Source organism: Pelodiscus sinensis, unplaced genomic scaffold (assembly GCF_049634645.1).
Source record: "Pelodiscus sinensis isolate JC-2024 unplaced genomic scaffold, ASM4963464v1 ctg61, whole genome shotgun sequence".
Taxonomy (NCBI): domain Eukaryota; kingdom Metazoa; phylum Chordata; order Testudines; family Trionychidae; genus Pelodiscus; species Pelodiscus sinensis.
This window is the reverse complement of record NW_027465843.1, coordinates 140150-161878: the sequence shown is the minus strand read 5'-3', so window position 1 is coordinate 161878 and position 21729 is coordinate 140150. Positions and strand designations below refer to the sequence as shown.

At 64.1% G+C, this 21729-nt stretch overlaps 1 protein-coding gene across 8 annotated transcripts in view; it reads left to right on the top strand.

Annotated features, from left to right (window-relative positions):
• SHANK3 (SH3 and multiple ankyrin repeat domains 3) overlaps positions 1-21729 on the top strand; it is a 708141-nt gene that overhangs the window by 549965 nt on the left and 136447 nt on the right. For all 8 annotated transcript variants that reach the window (XR_012898753.1, XR_012898754.1, XM_075914851.1 and 5 more), the window contains one exon: positions 7089-7164. Coding sequence is in view for 6 of the 8 variants with exons in the window: in XM_075914851.1 (XP_075770966.1) it covers positions 7089-7164 (76 nt within the window). In the remaining 2 variants the exon portion in view is untranslated. The remainder of the gene's footprint in view (positions 1-7088; positions 7165-21729) is intronic.

The following is a 21729-nucleotide window of genomic DNA, read 5'->3' as shown; positions in this document are numbered from 1 at the left end:
TAAGCTGGAAAAGGTGGGGATTAGTGCCATGATTGCAGGGAGGACAGGAACAGGCGGAAGGGTTGTGCTGACAGATTGTCATGCTGGAGGGTGGTTACCAGAAGAATTTCATAAAGGATCGGTCCTGGGACCAATTTTCATTTAATATTTTCATGAAGGACTGAAGCACAAAAGTACAAATGTGCTGATGAAATTTGCCAGTGGCACATGGTTGGGAGCCCAGAACTGGACACACTACTCCAGATGTGGTCTCACCAGAGCCGAAAAAAGGGGAGTAATCACTTCTCTAGATCTGCTGGCAACGCTCCTCCTAAAGCACCTAATATGCCATTAGCCATATTGGCTACAAGGGCCCCTGTTGACTCTCATCCAGCTTCTCATCCACTGTAGCCCCCAGGTCCTTTTCTGCAGAACTGCTACTTAGCCAGTCGGTCCCAGCCTGTACCAATGCTTGGGATTCTTCCGTCCCAAGGGCAGGACTCTGCACTTGTCCTTGTTGAACCTCATCAGATTTCTTGTGGCCCAGTCCTCTAATCTGTCCAGGTCACTCTGGACCCTTCCCTGCCCTCCAGCGTATCCACCTCTCCCCCCGCTCAGTGTCATCCGCAAACGTGCGGCGGGTGCCGTCTAGCTGTTACAGACGTTCTTCGTGGACCCCTCACACTCATTCACCGCACAGGAAGCAAACAAGCCCCCCAGCTCATCCCTCCACATCAAGGAAGTCTGGCAACACTGGCTCTGCCCAGGCAGCTTCACTCCCCTCTGGACCCTGGGTCAACCACATGGCAGGGAGCCCTTTGGCACGTCCAGCACTCGCCGCCCCACTGGCCCCTCCCTTTGGGGAGTATCCGCGCTTGCCTGGGTAACAGCCTGCATGAGGCAGGCCTTGGAAATCCATCAGCTGTCCAGATGTACGGGGCTGGGCAAAGGTGCCAAGCCTGGGCAGATGGCAGCCCTGCTGGTGGGCCGGGCTGGGTGAGCCGAGGCCTTGCCCATCTCTTTGGACACTAGCGCTGCTGTCAGCGGAGCTGCAGGAAGCCAGTTGCTTCTGAGCACTGAGCGTGGAGATGCCACCGCCTCTCGCGGGCCTGCCGTGGAGGGAGGGCTCCTGGCATCCCTTCCCAGCGGGGCCTTTGAGGGGCAGAGAGAGAGCGGATGCCTTTCTGCCAGTGACACTAGTAGTGGGACAGTTCTGATACTATGCCACAGCTGTGCACCTAAGCTGTTTGCCCAGTTGTCTGAGTCACTTGTTTTATCCTTCGAGGAGTAAGCTGTGATTGCGTCGTGAAATGTGCCCGGGGCAGAGTTAAGGTTACTCAGGCAGCCTTCGCTTCCGCCCTTCCTGAGCAGTCTCTGCTCATCCCTGGAATGCCACGGTTCTCTGCACTTCGTGAGCGCTGTGCATTGCACCCTGCCTGGGGGGATTGCCTTAGAAAGGCTCTACAAACGCAGTTTGTTTGAAGGAGTGATTCAAGGAAGAGGGTGTTTGAGTGAAGGCTCTGCGCCCTCCGTGTCTGCCCTGTCTGCTTTCCAGGCGGTCGCATTTCAGCGTCTCTGTTGTTGAGTTATTCCCACATCCGCTTTCCTGGTTGGATCTGTCCCGAGCAGGCTTCCCTGGCCCTGCTCATGCATATCAATGAGCTGCCCTGTCGGTGTGCGCACAGCTCCACTGCACAGGCTGCACCCGCACATCTCCCGGCAGCTTTGTCAGCCGCCACGCTAGTGTCCTCTTCTCTGTCTCCTCTAAATATAGAGCCTCCCCTGCGCCGGTCTCCAAGTGGCCCCTTCCCCTCCATCCATCAGCCAGTCCTTGGTGCCTGCTTGACGGCTCCATTAACCACAGCCGCGGCCGCGGCTATCTTTAGACGCTGGGAGGAGAATGTGTCTTCGGGCTGCGGACAGCCCATCCATCCAGCTCCCCTCGTGAAATCCCGCTGCTCTGCGCTGGCTGGAGTGAGAGCCACAGCAGCGCGTCCAGCTGGGGCGCAGCCTCCCTGAGTGGCGGGCAGGCAAGCGGGGACCAGGTGGCAGGAGAGCCAAGGAAGAAAGGGCAGCAGAGGGCAGACAGAGGGTGGCAAAGAGAGAGCACAGGCCAGGCTCAGGGAAGAAAGGCCCTGAAAGAGGCACTGTCCTCGCTTCCTACTGCGAGCGCCTGGCCCTCTTGAAGGCCCTGGGAATTCCTGAGTATTTCATCAGGCAGCTGGGCAGGGCTGGCATTGGGGTCACGCCCACCCCAGGCCCCCAGGCGGGGCTGGCATTGAGGTCATACCCACCCCACAGGTGGGGCTGATGCTGGAGGCATGTCCACCACATGATCTGCCCCAGGCAGCCAGGTGGGGCTGACTTGAGTACACATCTGCCGCAAGCAGCTAGGCAGGACTGGCACTGGAGACATGCCTCTCCCATGGCCCACTCCAGGCAGACTGCTGGGGCTGTCACTGGGGACATGCCCAACCCATGGATCCTTCCAAGTGTCTGAGTGGGGCTGGCAGGGGGTCACGCCCCCCCAGTGGCCATGCCTATATCCCAGCCAGCGAGGCGGGGCTGGCCCTAGAGTCATGGCCACCCCAAGGCTTCCTGCCAGGTAGCCAGCTGCCTCCACCACCTGGCTGGTCTCGTCTCCTTTCTCCTCTGCCCACCTCCTTCTTGTCCTGCATAACCCGGAGCTGTCGGAGCCAGCGTGCTCAGAGCGGCCCAGACCTTAGCGGGAGCGAGGCTGCCGGGGTGGTTGCGCACACCTCAGAGCCGCTTAGCCCTGTGCTGGGTGGCTCCACGCTGCTGCCAGGAAGGAACAGAGGAGAAATTCCACGGGCCACGGAGGAATCTGAAGAGCAACTAGCTCGGGACACGCAAACTAACCAGGAATGCGTTAAGGGCCATTGGACGCCAGCCAGCAGCGGGGCCACGGGCCGTCACGGTGCTCTGGAGCATGCGAGGACGAGAAGGCCGTCACGGAGAAGCAGAACGAATTCCTTGCTCTGGTTTTCAGGGCAAAGCAGCTGGTAGAGTCCGTTAGGAAAGGGACAGGTAACAGGAGAGCCGAGAATGCAGCTGTGGAAATCCCTGCTCTGCCCAGGCCTGGACTATTTCCTGCAGTTTGGTCACCCCTGTTGGAATGGGAGCGCGTACAGGGAAGGATGGAGGTGTGAAGCGGCTTGCGCAGGCGGGCGGGCGGCTTAGGGCCGGGATGGGGGAGGTCCGATAGCGGTGCGAGACCGGACACCTGGTGTGGACAAAGGGACCAGGCAGTGTTACTTCCCTGCGCACACCGCAAGAGCCAGGGTCGCCCAGTGAGATTAACGGCCGCAGGGAAATGCCTCCCCCCAGCGCCGAGCCAGCCTGTGGGACTGGCTGCCAGGGCCAGTCTGAAGACCCAAGGACCCACGGGTGAAGGGAGGAGCTAGGTAGGTTCCTGGAGGGCAGGTCCGTCGACGCCGGTCGGGGATGCAGCCCTGGGCTCTGGCTGCCAGAAGCTGGGACAGGAGGCCGGGGCGGGTGGCTCGAAATCGCCCTGCTCTGTTGGTTCCCGCGTGCGCCGGCTCTGGTAGCAGACGAGACCTGGGCTCGCTGGCTGTTCCCAGGCTCCCCCACTGCCCCTACTGCACAAGCTGGGCTGTGAAGTGTTCCCAGTAGCAGGCGGCCCCGTGCTCCCGGCGCTTGCTCCTCAGACGCGGCGGTTCTGCGGTGGGGTGGGGAGGCGGTCTGCGAGGGCAGCGTCGCCCCTTCTCGGAGGGCAGGGTCCCTTGCAGATCCCTCCCACTTCCTCCATCCACGGCTGCAGCCTGTCTCTCGTGTGCTGTCACTAGCAGCATTCGGGGCGCCGCCGGAGCAGGGCCTGGGCCTGGGGCTTGGTGTGAGCAGGCTGGGGAGTTGCTGGCGCCAGGAGAACACCAGCCCTTCTGCAGCCAGCTTTGCATCCTGCGCTAGCAGCTGTGTGCACCTTCTCGCAGTGCGCGCTGTTAACCCTTGGCTCTCGGAACCAGCTTCCCCAGGTCTGCAGGGCCGAGGCTCGGTGGCGGCTCAGCCAGGCACAGGACTGGGAGGAGTCACGTGGCGACCTCGGCCCCCTTCGTGCCTGCGTCCATCTCCAGGGACTCTCGCCTGGGAGTGGGTGGATGCCACCCGCCAGAGCTCGGCCACAGGACCAAAGGAGCCCAGAGGAGGCATCGAACAGCTGAGCTCGGCAAGTCCGTGTCTATCGGCGCTTTCGCGTGCCACTGCCGCTCTGCCGCTTCACGCTAATCACTGGCATGGAACTGCCACGCTCGGTGCCACGGGACCACGGCAGCTCTCTGCCCGCTGCCATCCACGTGGGACTCACTGAACCTCACCTCCTCTCTGCACCCAGTGTGGGCGTGCACAGCACTCTGCCACGTCAGCTGCTGCACGTGCCCGTTCGCCACCGTGCACCGAGCTGCACGTGTCCGGGCACAGCAGGACTGGGTCATCTAGGCTTGTCCCCTCCCTGGCCACGGGGAGCATTGGCCCCTTTTCACTGGGCACGCCCCCCTCCCATCGGGGCCTGCCAGGTGACGTGCACAAAGTCTGGCCTGCTCTCGCCAGGCGCCCTGGGGCCCCGGCGTGCCAGGCAGGCGGGGCGCGGCTGCGGTCCCCCTCTCGCCTCATGCTGCCGAGTGCCGGGGTGTCTCCCTGCGCAGGCCGATGCCCTCGGGCCACGCTCGCCAAAGCAGCATCTTGCTCCGACGCGGGAGTCGGGCGGGCGTAAATGCCGGCGGCTAGAGTCACTCGTTTGTGGGGGTCACCGCCCACGTGCCATCCGGTCTAAGGGCTGCTCAGGCTCGTGGGCGGGGCTGTCCATGTGGTGTCCGGACGCTGTCGCTGCAGAGGTCTCTGGTGCATGCAGGTCTCGTGCCATTGGCTCGCCCGAGGGCCCGTTGCACCTGGAGAGACATGCCCAGATGGCGTGTGGGTCACCCCTACGCATGGCCGGAGAGGGGTGTGAATTTGCGGCTTTGCCCAGTCGACTGTCTGGCTGTCCTGCATGGGCCCTGCTCTGCCGGCTGCCCCCTTGGTGCCCTGCCTTGCCCGGCGCAGGGTGTTCTCCGTGGCGCGGACGTGCCTGCCAGTCACCCGCTGCTCTGGCAGCGCTGCTCCAAGCGACCGTCTGGGTCGGCCAGGTGCCTGCATGGCCCAGTGACTGCTGCCCTCTGATTCTGTGCAGAGTCTGGCCTGTGGCACCTCGGGGACCAGGGAGGCGTAACCTGCAGGTAGCCGTGCCGAACCGCTCCCAGGCAGACCCCACCCGCCTCAGACGGGCTGAGAACAGCCTCTCCCTAGAAGGGCTGTGGGGTCCAGCTGGCTGACTGTCCGGCGGCTGAGAGCAGCGCTGGGTAAAGGCCTGAGCAGGCAGCAGCGGCTTTGAGTTAGCCAGAGACTGCTGTGGGGTGAGATCACCATCTGGTGGTGGCAGGGCGACACTACGGCTGGGGAGATTCGCCTCCTCCGGCCCCGGTCTCCTGGCGCAGGGGCTGTTCACAGCTCCTAGCGCAGGATGGAAAGTCGAGGGTCCCAGTATCACACAGATCACGGCTACGGGGCAGGGGAGCGTGGGCGCACTCGGGAGGTGCACGGTTTGGTACGGGGGACGGGTGGGGGACGCACTCAGGAGGTGCACGGTTCGGTACGCGGGGCAGGCGGAGGGCGCACTCGGGAGGTGCACGGTTTGGTACGGGGGACGGGTGGGGGACGCACTCGGGAGGTGCACGGTTCGGTACGCAGGGCAGGCGGGGGGCGCACTCGGGAGGGGCACGGTTTGGTAGGTGGGGTGGGTGGGGGGCGCACTCGGGAGGTGCACGGTTTGGTACGGGGGACGGGTGGGGGACGCACTCGGGAGGTGCACGGTTCGGTACGCGGGGCAGGCGGGGGGCGCACTCGGGAGGGGCACGGTTTGGTAGGCGGGGTGGGTGGGGGGCGCACTCGGGAGGTGCACGGTTTGGTACGGGGGACGGGTGGGGGACGCACTCGGGAGGTGCACGGTTCGGTACGCGGGGCAGGCGGGGGGCGCACTCGGGAGGGGCACGGTTTGGTAGGTGGGGTGGGTGGGGGGCGCACTCGGGAGGTGCACGGTTTGGTACGTGGGGCGGGCGGGGGCGCACTCGGGAGGTGCACGGTTTGGTACGTGGGGCAGGCGGGGGGCGCACTCGGGAGGGGCACGGTTTGGTAGGCGGGGTGGGTGGGGGGCACACTCGGGAGGTGCACGGTTCCCCGGGCCCTGCACCCCACCCGCAGCCAGAGGGGACTCTCAGCCAGCAGGCCAGCGCCCTGGGCCCCTGCTCGGCCCCCAGGCCAGCCAGACTGCCCCGTCCGAAGCCAGCTGAGGCCGACTCCCACACTCGGCTACTGGTCCCAGCCCTGCTGGCTGCCCCGCCCGCCGCCTCCTGCATGCAGCTTGCGAGGCAAACGGCGTCGCCCAATTGCATCTCCCGCCTGGGCGCCAGCGACCAGAGAGCCTGGGCCATTGCGGATGTGCTGGGCTGGGCAGCCTCCTTCAGTGAGTGTCTCACCCAAAACTCCCATCCCCCGCAGGGCACCAGTGCAGTGCCCAGGGAAACTGAGGCACACACACGGCATTACTGCAGAGCAGCACAGGACCGTGGGAGCCACGTCCAAACAGCAGGCGAGCAGAGTGAACACAGTCCCCAGAACAGCACAGCCACCAAGCCAAAAAACGCCCGGCGGGCCAGCTGACCTTGGCGGTGGAGGACGAGCGGGTGGAGTGGCTGCCCGGCACGCCCAGGTCTGGGCTGGGAGCAGCGCCCGGGTCTGAGAGCTGCGGGAAGCTCCAGGGGCAACGGAAACACGTTCACACGCCCAGGGGGTGTTCGCCAGGCAGCCGGTGCCAGTGCGGAAATGCCCTGCACTTACCCTTCCGGCAGCACCGTGTAACCCTGCCGGCCTGGCGCTGGAGGTCTGCCGGGCAGAGGCCTGTGCCGGCAGGGGGCAGGTCCGTGCTGGGGGGTCTGCGTCCGCAGGGACCAGGTGGAGGGGGCATGAGCTCTGTGAGCGTCCTCCCAGGGAGACGGCGCCTCGCGCATCTTCCCCCCTGAGAGCTCTGCTTTTTCTTACAGAAACGAGGGAAGACAGGACCAAGCGGCTCTTCCGCCATTACACTGTGGGCTCCTATGACAACTTCACCTCCCACAGGTAGGTGCCGGGGCCCCGGGGTCCTGGCAGAGCAGGGTGTGGAGCCGAGGGGCTGCCTGGCCTTTCCCCGGGGGGCGGGAGGTTCCTTCCACCAGCGCCCTCCTGCCCTCAGAGCCCTGCAGAGACCGGGCAGCCGGCTGCGGTTGGAGCCTGAGGCTCTGGGCAGCAGAGGGGCTGGGGTCAGAGAGCGCCCCGGGCGCTGGGGGAAGGGAGAGCTCTGGGTCCCGGCTGGAGAAGGGCAGAGCGGGCTGTTGAGCTGCACGGGACGGAGGTGTGGGGCACCCCAGACGGAGCGAAGCAGGCGGAGCCCGGCCTGCAGGCGGGGGCGTGGCGGGCTGCGTCTGGAGGCAAGGGACGGTGGGACAGCGCTGAAGGGACAGGGTCTCTGGGCTGACACAGCCGCCTGTGGCCGGGCATGGGCCTTCCCAGTGGCAGGAGCCGTGGGGGGTGGCTTTGGTGTTCGGAGCGAGGTGTTTGGCTGTGTCGCGGCTGGGAGGAGAGGATCAGTGTGCCCGGGCCTGAAGGGCCACGGCATGGGGACTGCAGCACGTGGGCCAATGGGAACGGATTGTCACAGCTCTGCAGGAAGTCAGGTGCACGAGGAAACCGTCAGACGGGCTGAGACAGACAACGGGTGAATGTGAGGGGGGAGTCCCCGGGCTCTCTGCTGGGGCTAGTGCCATAGACTCAGGGCACTAGGACGGGAAGGGACCTCGAGAGCCATCGAGTCCAGCCCCCCGCCCTCGCGGCAGGACCCGGCACCATCTCGAATCATTCCTGACAGGCTCCTCAGTCTCTCCAGGGATGGAGACTCCACAGCTCCCTGGGCAGTGGATCCGTGTCTGCCCCCGACTGGCAGGAAGTGTTTCCAGTGTCCAACCTCCACCTCCCGGGCTGCAGGTTAAGCCCCTTGCGGCTTGTCCTGTGCTCAGAGGAACAAGTTCACTTCCTCCTCCCCGTGACCTTTTAGATCCTTGAAAACTGCTCCCACGTCCCCTCAGCCTGCTCCTTCCCGACCTAAACAAGCCCAGTTCCTTCAGCCTTGCCTCAGAGCTCATGTCCTCTAGACCTCACAGAGGGCGTCGGCGCCGCAAGCCGTTCCTTCGGAATAGCGCAGAGGGTGTCGGCGCCGCGAGCCGTTCCTTCGGAATAGCGCAGAGGGCATCGGCGCCGCGAGCCATTCCTTCCGAATAGCGCAGAGGGCGTCGGCGCCGCGAGCCGTTCCTTCGGAATAGCGCAGAGGGCGTCCGCGCCGTGAGCCGTTCCTTCGGAATAGCACAGAGGGCGTCGGCGCCGCGAGCCGTTCCCTCGGAATAGCGCAGAGGGCGTCGGCGCCGCGAGCCGTTCCTTTGGAATAGCGCAGAGGGCGTCGGCGCCGCGAGCCATTCCCTCGGAATAGCGCAGAGGGCGTCGGCGCCGCGAGCCGTTCCTTCAGAATAGCGCAGAGGGCGTCCGCGCCGCAAGCCGTTCCCTCGGAATAGCGCAGAGGGCGTCGGCGCCGCGAGCCGTTCCTTCAGAATAGCGCAGAGGGCGTCCGCGCCGCAAGCCGTTCCCTCGGAATAGCGCAGAGGGCGTCGGCGCCGCGAGCCGTTCCTTCAGAATAGCGCAGAGGGCGTCCGCGCCGCAAGCCGTTCCCTCGGAATAGCGCAGAGGGCGTCGGCGCCGCGAGCCGTTCCTTCGGAATAGCGCAGAGGGCGTCCGCGCCGTGAGCCGTTCCTTCGGAATAGCGCAGAGGGCGTCGGCGCCGCGAGCCGTTCCTTCGGAATAGTGCAGAGGGCGTCCGCGCCGCGAGCCGTTCCTTCGGAATAGCGCAGAGGGCGTCCGCGCTGCGAGCCGTTCCCTTGGAATAGCGCAGAGGGCGTCGGCGCCGCGAGCCATTCCCTTGGAATAGCACAGAGGGCGTCGGCGCGGCGAGCCGTTCCTTCGGAATAGCGCAGACGATGTCGGCGCCGCGAGCCGTTCCTTCGGAATAGTGCAGAGGGCGTCCGCGCCGCGAGCCGTTCCTTCGGAATAGCGCAGAGGGCGTCCGCGCTGCGAGCCGTTCCCTTGGAATAGCGCAGAGGGCGTCGGCGCCGCGAGCCGTTCCCTTGGAATAGCGCAGAGGGCGTCCGCGCCGCGAGCCGTTCCCTCGGAATAGCGCAGAGGGCGTCGGCGCCGCAAGCCGTTCCCTCGGAATAGCGCAGAGGGCGTCGGCGCCGCGAGCCGTTCCATCGGAATAGCGCAGAGGGCGTCGGCGCTGCGAGCCGTTCCCTCGGAATAGCGCAGAGGGCGTCGGCGCCGCGAGCCGTTCCTTCGGAATAGCGCAGAGGGCGCCCGCGCTGCGAGCCATTCCCTTGGAATAGCGCAGAGGGTGTCGGCGCCGCGAGCCGTTCCTTCGGAATAGCGCAGAGGGCATCGGCGCCGCGAGCCATTCCTTCCGAATAGCGCAGAGGGCGTCGGCGCCGCGAGCCGTTCCTTCGGAATAGCGCAGAGGGCGTCCGCGCCGTGAGCCGTTCCTTCGGAATAGCACAGAGGGCGTCGGCGCCGCGAGCCGTTCCCTCGGAATAGCGCAGAGGGCGTCGGCGCCGCGAGCCGTTCCTTTGGAATAGCGCAGAGGGCGTCGGCGCCGCGAGCCATTCCCTCGGAATAGCGCAGAGGGCGTCGGCGCCGCGAGCCGTTCCTTCAGAATAGCGCAGAGGGCGTCCGCGCCGCAAGCCGTTCCCTCGGAATAGCGCAGAGGGCGTCGGCGCCGCGAGCCGTTCCTTCAGAATAGCGCAGAGGGCGTCCGCGCCGCAAGCCGTTCCCTCGGAATAGCGCAGAGGGCGTCGGCGCCGCGAGCCGTTCCTTCAGAATAGCGCAGAGGGCGTCCGCGCCGCAAGCCGTTCCCTCGGAATAGCGCAGAGGGCGTCGGCGCCGCGAGCCGTTCCTTCGGAATAGCGCAGAGGGCGTCCGCGCCGTGAGCCGTTCCTTCGGAATAGCGCAGAGGGCGTCGGCGCCGCGAGCCGTTCCTTCGGAATAGTGCAGAGGGCGTCCGCGCCGCGAGCCGTTCCTTCGGAATAGCGCAGAGGGCGTCCGCGCTGCGAGCCGTTCCCTTGGAATAGCGCAGAGGGCGTCGGCGCCGCGAGCCATTCCCTTGGAATAGCACAGAGGGCGTCGGCGCGGCGAGCCGTTCCTTCGGAATAGCGCAGACGATGTCGGCGCCGCGAGCCGTTCCTTCGGAATAGTGCAGAGGGCGTCCGCGCCGCGAGCCGTTCCTTCGGAATAGCGCAGAGGGCGTCCGCGCTGCGAGCCGTTCCCTTGGAATAGCGCAGAGGGCGTCGGCGCCGCGAGCCGTTCCCTTGGAATAGCGCAGAGGGCGTCCGCGCCGCGAGCCGTTCCCTCGGAATAGCGCAGAGGGCGTCGGCGCCGCAAGCCGTTCCCTCGGAATAGCGCAGAGGGCGTCGGCGCCGCGAGCCGTTCCATCGGAATAGCGCAGAGGGCGTCGGCGCTGCGAGCCGTTCCCTCGGAATAGCGCAGAGGGCGTCGGCGCCGCGAGCCGTTCCTTCGGAATAGCGCAGAGGGCGCCCGCGCTGCGAGCCATTCCCTTGGAATAGCGCAGAGGGCGTCGGCGCCGCGAGCCGTTCCCTTGGAATAGCGCAGAGGGCGTCCGCGCCGCGAGCCGTTCCCTTGGAATAGCGCAGAGAGCATCCGCGCCGCGAGCCGTTCCTTAGGAATAGCGCAGAGGGCGTCCGCGCCGCGAGCCGTTCGTTCGGAATAGCGCAGAGGGCGTCCGCGCCGCGAGCCGTTCGTTCGGAATAGCGCAGAGGGCGTCGGCGCCGCGAGCCGTTCGTTTGGAATAGCGCAGAGGGCGTCCGCGCCGCGAGCCGTTCCTTAGGAATAGCGCAGAGGGCGTACGCGCCGCGAGCCGTTCCTTAGGAATAGCGCAGAGGGCGTCGGCGCCGCGAGCCGTTCGTTCGGAATAGCGCAGAGGGCGTACGCGCCACGAGCCGTTCCTTCGGAATAGCGCAGAGGGCGGCCGCACCGCGAGCCGTTCCTTCGGAATAGCGCAGAGGCCGTCGGCGCCGCGAGCCGTTCCCTTGGAATAGCACAGAGGGCGTCCGCGCCGCGAACCATTCCTTCGGAATAGCGCAGAGGGCGTCAGCGCCGTGAGCCGTTCCTTCGGAATAGCGCAGAGGGCGTCCGTGCCGCGAACCGTTCCTTCGGAATAGCGCAGAGGGCGTCGGCGCCGTGAGCCGTTCCTTCGGAATAGCGCAGAGGGCGTCGGCGCCGCGAGCCGTTCCTTCGGAATAGCGCAGAGGGCGTCGGCGCCGCGAGTCGTTCCTTCGGAATAGCGCAGAGGGCGTCGGCGCCGCGAGTCGTTCCTTCGGAATAGCGCAGAGGGCGTCGGCGCCGTGAGCCGTTCCTTCGGAATAGCGCAGAGGGCGTCGGCGCCGCGAGCCGTTCCTTCGGAATAGCGCAGAGGGCGTCGGCGCCGCGAGCCGTTCCTTCGGAACAGTGTTGAGCTAAAGGACTTCTTACTCGGATTCCCGTACCTCTCAGTTCACGAGGGGCGAGGGATGTGGCAGGAAGAGCGCTCCCCCCTTCCACTTCCTGATGTGCAGGTCGCGCCAAAAGCCGACTTGAGTGTTTCGACTCCGGCGATGCCGTTGATGCAGCTGAAGTTGTGCAGTGTGACTGTGCCGAGAGACGCGTTGGGTGGCAGACGGCCGAGGGAGGCCTGGTACCCGTGGAACACCCTGGAAACGGGAGGCAGCGCTAGCTCCGTGTCCAGTGCCCGTCCCGGAACGTGGGCCGTGCGCGTTTTCCCTTCCTGGTTTCCAATCAGCCCGGCAGGCGGTGTCAGAGCGAATGCCGGACGGAAGCCCAAGTCTTAGGCAGCTCTGTTCTCTCATTCCAACTTGTCATCCCATCAAAACAATCAAGTTCGTCTGCCAGGGCCTGTTGATTGGCGTTAATTCAGTTAACTTCCTTTCGCTCTCTGTGAAGTCAGTCCCATGTCCATGGCTCCGTCGTCGCGCCCGAGCCGGAATTCACCAGGCCCTTGCCCCATTGTTCACTCTCCTGCCCTCCACGGCTGCCCCAGGGCGCAGATGCTGGTTGAAAACCTGCAGAAGGGGCAGCCGCTCAGCCAGCCCTTGCACAGGGTGTGTGCTGGAGGGCAGGTATGAACAGCCCTGCCCCACTCAGGGCCTTGCTGCTCCTCCTACCTGGCCCCTGGGTCCCCTCTCCGGGTTCGGTTGGCCTGGTACATCCCCACTCTGCAGATGTTGCTTGGGGGTGAGCCCCACAGCTCCCTCAGGCTTCGGGTTTTCCGTGGGCCCACGGTGGTAGCGCCTGCCAGGCAGCCCCATGGCTCCGGTTTCCAGTCCAGGTCCAGCCCCTTTGCAAGAGTGGAGAGCCTCCCTGGATTGGCTCTGTGCCTGCCTTTCCCAAGGAGTCCGGGGTGTGTCTGTCCCGCCCACCCCGCGCCCTCCAGACCGGCACTGCTGGTAGGCAGCCCCGGTGCAAACAGCCGGGCTCCATTGGAGTCGTGGACAGACTCCTCCCTTCCGCCGCTGCTGTGGTGTGGGACCCTGGGGCAAATCCCCCGGCCCTGGCCCAGCCCACAGCTCGTGTCCTGCCTACGTGGGGCAGTGAGTGAGATGTGCCGGCACGGCGCCAGCTCTCTGCTCCAACGAGCTCGCCGTCTGCAAGCAAAGCCGCGGGCCCAGGACCAAGGGCTGCGGCTGGCGCTGCTGGTTTTTCTGCCCTCCTGCCGGGCGGCTGTCTGTGGGCCTCATGCCAGAGGCGGGTCTCCGAGAGGGACTGAGGGGCAGCGCAGGCCTTAGGACCCAGCCAGGGAAAGGGTGCACGGCGGCAGAGGGTCCCTGCGAGTGGCACGGCCTGGCTGCCCTGCCAGAGGAGCCTGCCTCAGGCCAGGAATCCGCGCGGAGATGCTGCCCGCTGGGGGAGAGCGGGGAGATTCTGTGACCGGAGCTGAAGGACCCTTCCAGCCGCCTGGGTTTGGGGCAGGCGCTTGTGCGGGAGCCAGGCGGGGCAGCAGGTTACCCGCTGCAGGGCCTCTGTACCCGTCACTCGCTGGCATGCGTGAGCGCGAGTCAGCAAATCAGCTCTTCCCGGCAGAGTCCACAATGGGCCCGTAGCGGACTCTGCGCTTCCCAGGGCGGGGAGCCGCCTTGCTTTAACGAGCAGGTGAGACTTGCACGCTGCCGAATCTCGCCCAGCAAGGTGCTGTGTCCGGCTCGCCGAGAGCAGCCACAAGGGTTCCCGACGCGCTACCTGCACTCCCGCCCCATCCCACTCCCTTCCTCCCACGCGCAGGCTTCCCAACGCCAGGTCTCCCAGGCTGGGAATTCATTTCCTAATTGCTCACAGGCTACACGGGAAAATAATCAGTTTCTCTTTGGCAAAGAAACTCTGCTGAGTCTTGTCGCATTTCAAAGCAAGAAACTGCTGCGTTTTCCCCCTCGCTCCTTAACGGCCATTGCCCCCGCCCCAGTGGAAGAGACATTCAAAATGCAAAGCAAGGCTGGGTCTTGGACAAGGGTTCGTGCTGTACGTGCAGAAGTAGCCATCGCTCCTGTGCCCCTGCCTGCCTCGGCTGCAGACGATGGACCAGAAGTCCTGGGGTTCTGAGTGGCGGCGTGAAAGCACCAGCGAACATGTGGAGCGGTGACTTGTACTGCTCCGTATCCGCTCGCCGAAAGGGAAGTACGAGATGCGTGTGGTGTGCAGCATCCAGAGCTTTTCTCCATCCCGTCTGCTGTCCCTGCGAGAGCTGCGCCACTCAGTGATGCTGCCGAGGAAGGCACAGCAAGCAGCTACTCAAAACAGGTTAGGGTTAGGATTCCCTGGGATGCTATCATGAAGGGGACAGGAGTCCAGGACAGCTGGCAGGATTTTAAAGAAGCCTTATTGAAGGCACAGGAAGAAACCATCCCGATGCGCAGCAAGAAAAGCAAATGAGGTACGCAACCAGATTGGCTTACCAGGGACGTCTTTGGTGAGCTGAAACACAAAAAGGAAGCTGACAAGAAGCTGACAAGAAGTAGAAACTTGGACAGATGACTAGGGAGGAGTATAAATACTGGAAGAACTGGAATTGCAGCTGGCAAGGGATGTGAAGGGGAGCAAGAAAGGTTTCTACAGGCATGTTAGCAATAAGAGGGTGATCAGAGAGGTGTGGGACCGTTACTGGATGAGGGAGGTAACCTAGTGACAGATGATGTGGGGAAAGCTGAAGTACTCAATGCTTTCTTTGCCTCTGTCTTCACAGACAAGGTCAGCTCCCGGAGTAATGTGCTAAGTGAAGCAAGATGGGCTGAAGAGGGACAGCCCTTGGCGGGTAAAGAACAGGTTCAGAACTATTTAGAAAAGCTAAATGTACATAAATCCATGGGTCTGGACTTGATGCATCTGAGGGTACTGAGGGAGTTGGCTAGTGTCATGGCGGAGCCTTTGGCCATTATCTTTGAAAACTCGTGGAGATCGGCAAAGATCCCGGATGATTGGAAAAAGGCAAATGTAGTGCCCATCTTTAAAAAAGGGAAGGACGATCCAGGGAACTACAGACCAGTCAGCTTCACATTAGTCCTCAGAAAAATCATGGAGGGATCCTCAAGGAATCCATTTTGAAGCACTTGGAAGAGAGGAAAGTGATCAGGAATAGTCAGCATGGATTCACAAAGGGCAAGTTGTGCCTCACCAATCTGATTAGCTTCTCTAATGAGGTAACTGGCTCTGTGGACGTGGGAAAGTCAGTGAATGTGATAGACCTTGACTTTAGCAAGGCTTTTGATACGGTCTCCCACAGTATTCTTGCCAGCAAGTTAAGGGAATGTGGATTGGATAAATGGACGGTAAGATGGATAGAAAGCTGGCTAGACTGTCGGGCCCAATGGGTAGTGATCAACGGCTCGATGTCAGGTTGGTGGTCGGTTTCTAGCGGAGTGCCCCAAGGATCGGTTCTACTACCAGTTTTGTTCAACATCTTTATTAATGACCTGGATGAGGGGCTGGATTGCACCCTCAGCAAGTTTGCAGATGACACTAAGCTGGGGGGAGAGGTGGATACGCTGGAGGGCAGGGATGGGTCCAGAGTGACCTGGACAGATTAGAGGATTGGGCCAAAAGAAATCTGATGCGTTTCAACAAGGACAAATGCAGAGTCCTGCCCTTGGGACGGAAGAATCCCAAGCATTGGTACAGGCTGGGAACCGACTGGCTAAGTAGCAGTTTGGCTGAAAAGGCCCTGGGGGTTACAGTGGATGAGAAGCTGGATATGAGTCAACAGTGTGCCCTTGTAGCCAAGAAGGCTAATGGCATATTAGGGGGCATTAGGAGGAGCATTGCCAGCAGATCCAGAGATGTCATTATTCCCCTTTATTCGGCTCTGGTGAGGCCACATCTGGTTAATTGCCTAGTGGACAGGGGAACCCAGAGATACATTAGATATGGGGTTCCCAAACTTTTTGACACGGGGACCAGGAAATCCATTCCCGAGCTTTTGGAGGATCGGAGCATTCATTTGCATATTTGCATATCATTAAGCAAATGATAAATATGCAAATAAGTTGTTTCTGGTCCTCCCAAAGCCCCCAGTGCCAGCTTTAACAAAGGTTTTGATACGGTCACCCACAATATTCTTGCCAGCAAGTTAAGGGAATGTGCATTGGATACATGGACTGTAAGATGGATAGGAAGCTGGCTAGATCAGGGTTTCCCAAACTTTTACCTTTAGTTGGAACCCGTTTTTTTCAGTACTGTCTTTTGCAGCCCAAAACTATAAACGCATATAAAAAAAAGAATGAAAAATGAATAAATGTTCAGTGTTTCACCTGGCTGCACCCTCCTCCCAGCCCGGGCCAGGGCTTGGGGGACCCGGAACCGCACGGACACTCTGGGAGGCGGGAGCAGGAGCAGATTTGGGGTAGGGTATTTGGCTAGGAGGGAGGGTGCAAGGAGGGGACTTGGGCAGGAGTTGGACCTCCCTGGTCTGGCATCTTCTGGACCTGACTGGTCCCAGATGAGGGATTTTTTGGACCAGGGGAGGGCATTTCAGGGCTCCTGGATCCCCTCCCCCCACTAGGCTTCTTTGCACCTCCCTCCCCTGCAACCCAGCTGAGCTGCCCACACCCACTGGTTCCCTGCTCCTCCCCCAAAACCATCCCCACAAACCAAGGGAGTGCAGCACCAGTTCCCTGCAGCCCCCCACAGCCCAGCTGAGCTGCCCGTCTGTTCCCTATGCCTTCCCCCTCCACCTCAGCCCAGCTGAGCCCTGCACTGGTTCCCTGCAGCCCCCCACAGCCCAGCTGAGCTGCCCGTCTGTTCCCTATGCCTTCCCCCATCCACCTCAGCCCAGCTGAGCCCTGCACTGGTTCCCTGCAGCCCCCCACAGCCCAGCTGAGCTGCCCGTCTGTTCCCTATGCCTTCCCCCTCCACCTCAGCCCAGCTGAGCCCCACACTGGTTCCCTGCAGCCCCCCCACAGCCCAGCTGAGCTGCCCGTCTGTTCCCTATGCCTTCCCCCTCCACCTCAGCCCAGCTGAGCCCCACACTGGTTCCCTGCAGCCCCCCCACAGCCCAGCTGAGCTGCCCGTCTGTTCCCTATGCCTTCCCCCATCCACCTCAGCCCAGCTGAGCCCCACACTGGTTCCCTACAGCCCCCCCACAGCCCAGCTGAGCTGCCCGTCTGTTCCCTATGCCTTCCCCCATCCACCTCAGCCCAGCTGAGCCCCACACTGGTTCCCTGCAGCCCCCCCACAGCCCAGCTGAGCTGCCCGTCTGTTCCCTATGCCTTCCCCCATCCACCTCAGCCCAGCTGAGCCCCACACTGGTTCCCTGCAGCCCCCCACAGCCCAGCTGAGCTGCCCGTCTGTTCCCTATGCCTTCCCCCATCCACCTCAGCCCAGCTGAGCCCTGCACTGGTTCCCTGCAGCCCCCCACAGCCCAGCTGAGCTGCCCGTCTGTTCCCTATGCCTTCCCCCATCCACCTCAGCCCAGCTGAGCCCTGCACTGGTTCCCTGCAGCCCCCCACAGCCCAGCTGAGCTGCCCGTCTGTTCCCTATGCCTTCCCCCTCCACCTCAGCCCAGCTGAGCCCTGCACTGGTTCCCTGCAGCCCCCCACAGCCCAGCTGAGCTGCCCGTCTGTTCCCTATGCCTTCCCCCTCCACCTCAGCCCAGCTGAGCCCTGCACTGGTTCCCTGCAGCCCCCCACAGCCCAGCTGAGCTGCCCGTCTGTTCCCTATGCCTTCCCCATCCACCTCAGCCCAGCTGAGCCCCGCACTGGTTCCCTGCAGCCCCCCACAGCCCAGCTGAGCCCCGCACTGGTTCCCTGCAGCCCCCCACAGCCCAGCTGAGCTGCCCGTCTGTTCCCTATGCCTTCCCCCATCCACCTCAGCCCAGCTGAGCCCCGCACTGGTTCCCTGCAGCCCCCCACAGCCCAGCTGAGCTGCCCGTCTGTTCCCTATGCCTTCCCCCATCCACCTCAGCCCAGCTGAGCCCTGCACTGGTTCCCTGCATGCCTCCCCCACAGCCCAGCTGAGCTGCCCGTCTGTTCCCTATGCCTTCCCCCATCCACCTCAGCCCAGCTGAGCCCTGCACTGGTTCCCTGCAGCCCCCCCACAGCCCAGCTGAGCTGCCCGTCTGTTCCCTATGCCTTCCCCCATCCACCTCAGCCCAGCTGAGCCCTGCACTGGTTCCCTGCATGCCTCCCCCACAGCCCAGCTGAGCTGCCCGTCTGTTCCCTATGCCTTCCCCCATCCACCTCAGCCCAGCTGAGCCCCGCACTGGTTCCCTGCAGCCCCCTACAGCCCAGCTGAGCTGCCCGTCTGTTCCCTATGCCTTCCCCCATCCACCTCAGCCCAGCTGAGCCCTGCACTGGTTCCCTACAGCCCCCCACAGCACAGCTGAGCGGCCCGTCTGTTCCCTATGCCTTCCCCCATCCACCTCAGCCCAGCTGAGCCCTGCACTGGTTCCCTGCAGCCCCCTACAGCCCAGCTGAGCTGCCCGTCTGTTCCCTATGCCTTCCCCCATCCACCTCAGCCCAGCTGAGCCCTGCACTGGTTCCCTGCATGCCTCCCCCACAGCCCAGCTGAGCGGCCCGTCTGTTCCCTATGCCTTCCCCCATCCACCTCAGCCCAGCTGAGCCCTGCACTGGTTCCCTGCAGCCTCCCACAGCCCAGCTGAGCTGCCCGTCTGTTCCCTATGCCTTCCCCCATCCACCTCAGCCCAGCTGAGCCCTGCACTGGTTCCCTGCAGCCCCCCACAGCCCAGCTGAGCTGCCCGTCTGTTCCCTATGCCTTCCCCCTCCACCTCAGCCCAGCTGAGCCCTGCACTGGTTCCCTGCAGCCCCCCACAGCCCAGCTGAGCTGCCCGTCTGTTCCCTATGCCTTCCCCCATCCACCTCAGCCCAGCTGAGCCCTGCACTGGTTCCCTGCAGCCCCCCACAGCCCAGCTGAGCTGCCCGTCTGTTCCCTATGCCTTCCCCCATCCACCTCAGCCCAGCTGAGCTGCCCGTCTGTTCCCTATGCCTTCCCCCATCCACCTCAGCCCAGCTGAGCCCTGCACTGGTTCCCTGCAGCCCCCCACAGCCCAGCTGAGCTGCCCGTCTGTTCCCTATGCCTTCCCCCATCCACCTCAGCCCAGCTGAGCCCTGCACTGGTTCCCTGCAGCCCCCCACAGCCCAGCTGAGCCCTGCACTGGTTCCCTGCAGCCCCCCACAGCACAGCTGAGCCCTGCACTGGTTCCCTGCAGCCCCCCACAGCACAGCTGAGCCCTGCACTGGTTCCCTGCAGCCCCCCACAGCCCAGCTGAGCCCTGCACTGGTTCCCTGCAGCCCCCCTCAGCCCAGCTGAGCCCTGCACTGGTTCCCTGCATGCCTCCCCCACAGCACAGCTGAGCCCTGCACTGGTTCCCTGCAGCCCCCCTCAGCCCAGCTGAGCCCTGCACTGGTTCCCTGCAGCCCCCCACAGCCCAGCTGAGCCCTGCACTGGTTCCCTGCAGCCCCCCTCAGCCCAGCTGAGCCCTGCACTGGTTCCCTGCAGCCCCCCTCAGCCCAGCTGAGCCCCACACTGGTTCCCTGCAGCCCCCCACAGCCCAGCTGAGCCCTGCACTGGTTCCCTGCAGCCCCCCTCAGCCCCGCTGAGCCCTGCACTGGTTCCCTGCAGCCCCCCTCAGCCCAGCTGAGCCCTGCACTGGTTCCCTGCAGCCCCCCACAGCCCAGCTGAGCCCTGCACTGGTTCCCTGCAGCCCCCCTCAGCCCAGCTGAGCCCTGCACTGGTTCCCTGCAGCCCCCCACAGCCCAGCTGAGCCCTGCACTGGTTCCCTGCAGCCCCCCACAGCCCAGCTGAGCCCTGCACTGGTTCCCTGCATGCCTCCCCCACAGCCCAGCTGAGCCCTGCACTGGTTCCCTGCAGCCCCCCACAGCCCAGCTGAGCCCTGCACTGGTTCCCTGCAGCCCCCCACAGCCCAGCTGAGCCCTGCACTGGTTCCCTGCAGCCCCCCACAGCCCAGCTGAGCCCTGTACTGGTTCCCTGCATGCCTCCCCCACAGCCCAGCTGAGCCCTGCACTGGTTCCCTGCAGCCCCCCTCAGCCCAGCTGAGCCCTGCACTGGTTCCCTGCAGCCCCCCACAGCCCAGCTGAGCCCTGCACTGGTTCCCTGCAGCCCCCCACAGCCCAGCTGAGCCCTGCACTGGTTCCCTGCAGCCCCCCACAGCCCAGCTGAGCCCTGCACTGGTTCCCTGCAGCCCCCCTCAGCCCAGCTGAGCCCTGCACTGGTTCCCTGCAGCCCCCCACAGCCCAGCTGAGCTGCCCGTCTGTTCCCTATGCCTTCCCCCATCCACCTCAGCCCAGCTGAGCTGCCCGTCTGTTCCCTATGCCTTCCCCCATCCACCTCAGCCCAGCTGAGCCCTGCACTGGTTCCCTGCAGCCCCCCACAGCCCAGCTGAGCTGCCCGTCTGTTCCCTATGCCTTCCCCCATCCACCTCAGCCCAGCTGAGCCCTGCACTGGTTCCCTGCAGCCCCCCACAGCCCAGCTGAGCCCTGCACTGGTTCCCTGCAGCCCCCCACAGCCCAGCTGAGCCCTGCACTGGTTCCCTGCAGCCCCCCACAGCCCAGCTGAGCCCTGCACTGGTTCCCTGCATGCCTCCCCCACAGCCCAGCTGAGCCCTGCACTGGTTCCCTGCAGCCCCCCACAGCCCAGCTGAGCCCTGCACTGGTTCCCTGCAGCCCCCCACAGCCCAGCTGAGCCCTGCACTGGTTCCCTGCAGCCCCCCTCAGCCCAGCTGAGCCCTGCACTGGTTCCCTGCAGCCCCCCACAGCCCAGCTGAGCCCTGCACTGGTTCCCTGCAGCCCCCCACAGCCCAGCTGAGCCCTGTACTGGTTCCCTGCATGCCTCCCCCACAGCCCAGCTGAGCCCTGCACTGGTTCCCTGCAGCCCCCCTCAGCCCAGCTGAGCCCTGCACTGGTTCCCTGCAGCCCCCCACAGCCCAGCTGAGCCCTGCACTGGTTCCCTGCAGCCCCCCACAGCCCAGCTGAGCCCTGCACTGGTTCCCTGCAGCCCCCCTCAGCCCAGCTGAGCCCTGCACTGGTTCCCTGCATGCCTCCCCCACAGCCCAGCTGAGCCCTGCACTGGTTCCCTGCAGCCCCCCACAGCCCAGCTGAGCCCTGCACTGGTTCCCTGCAGCCCCCCTCAGCCCAGCTGAGCCCTGCACTGGTTCCCTGCAGCCCCCCTCAGCCCAGCTGAGCCCTGCACTGGTTCCCTGCATGCCTCCCCCACAGCCCAGCTGAGCCCCGTTTCCCTGCACCTCCCCCCAAGCCGCGCAGAACTGCTGAGCCCAGCTCTGATTTCCTGCCCCTCTCTCCGTCCCTCCCCTTGAATCCAGCGCTGGCTTCCCGGCACCTCCTCCTCCTGCTGCCCAGGTGAGCCCAGCGCCCCGGCACCCCTGCAGCCCAGCCCAGCGCCCTGGGTCGACTGCCCTCCCCCTGCTGCCCCCTTGCTACACCTCTGCTGGGAGCCCAGAACATCCAGGTGCATCCTCCGCCCAGCCCAGGGCTTCGTGGACCCGGCGCCACACGGGCACCCTGGGAGCCACGCGGAGGCCCGGTACGTCTCCCCCCCATACCGGTAGCGGGCCGTGGTCCAGTTTGGGAAACGCCGCAATAGATCTCATGGTTACTAAGGCTGTTCTCACGTGTAGACGAGGCCGGTGTGGCCGGACTAATGGCCCATAAGGCAGGTGCACGACGGGTTGAAAGGCCAGACTCACATAAGAGTTCTCCAGGGTTCGCTGTCAGGCTCGCAGGGCCAGTCCTGCGCCCGCTTTCACTGACAGCTGGATGGGTGCTGGGGTGCGGTGCCCCGGTGTCACATTACCGAAATGGAGGGAAGCAGCCAGATCGCTGCTGCACCCCTAGGTGGGGGTGTTGGCCCCAGAAATTGGTATGAAAGGGAGCCATGTGGGGTATTGAATGGGAGCTTGTTGTTTTCTGATCCTGTGTACACTGTTTATGTGAGTATATAATGTCTGTGTGTGTAGATCTGTAATCTGTGTGGAAGCTGAATATTTCTGTGAATGTGGTTAAACAT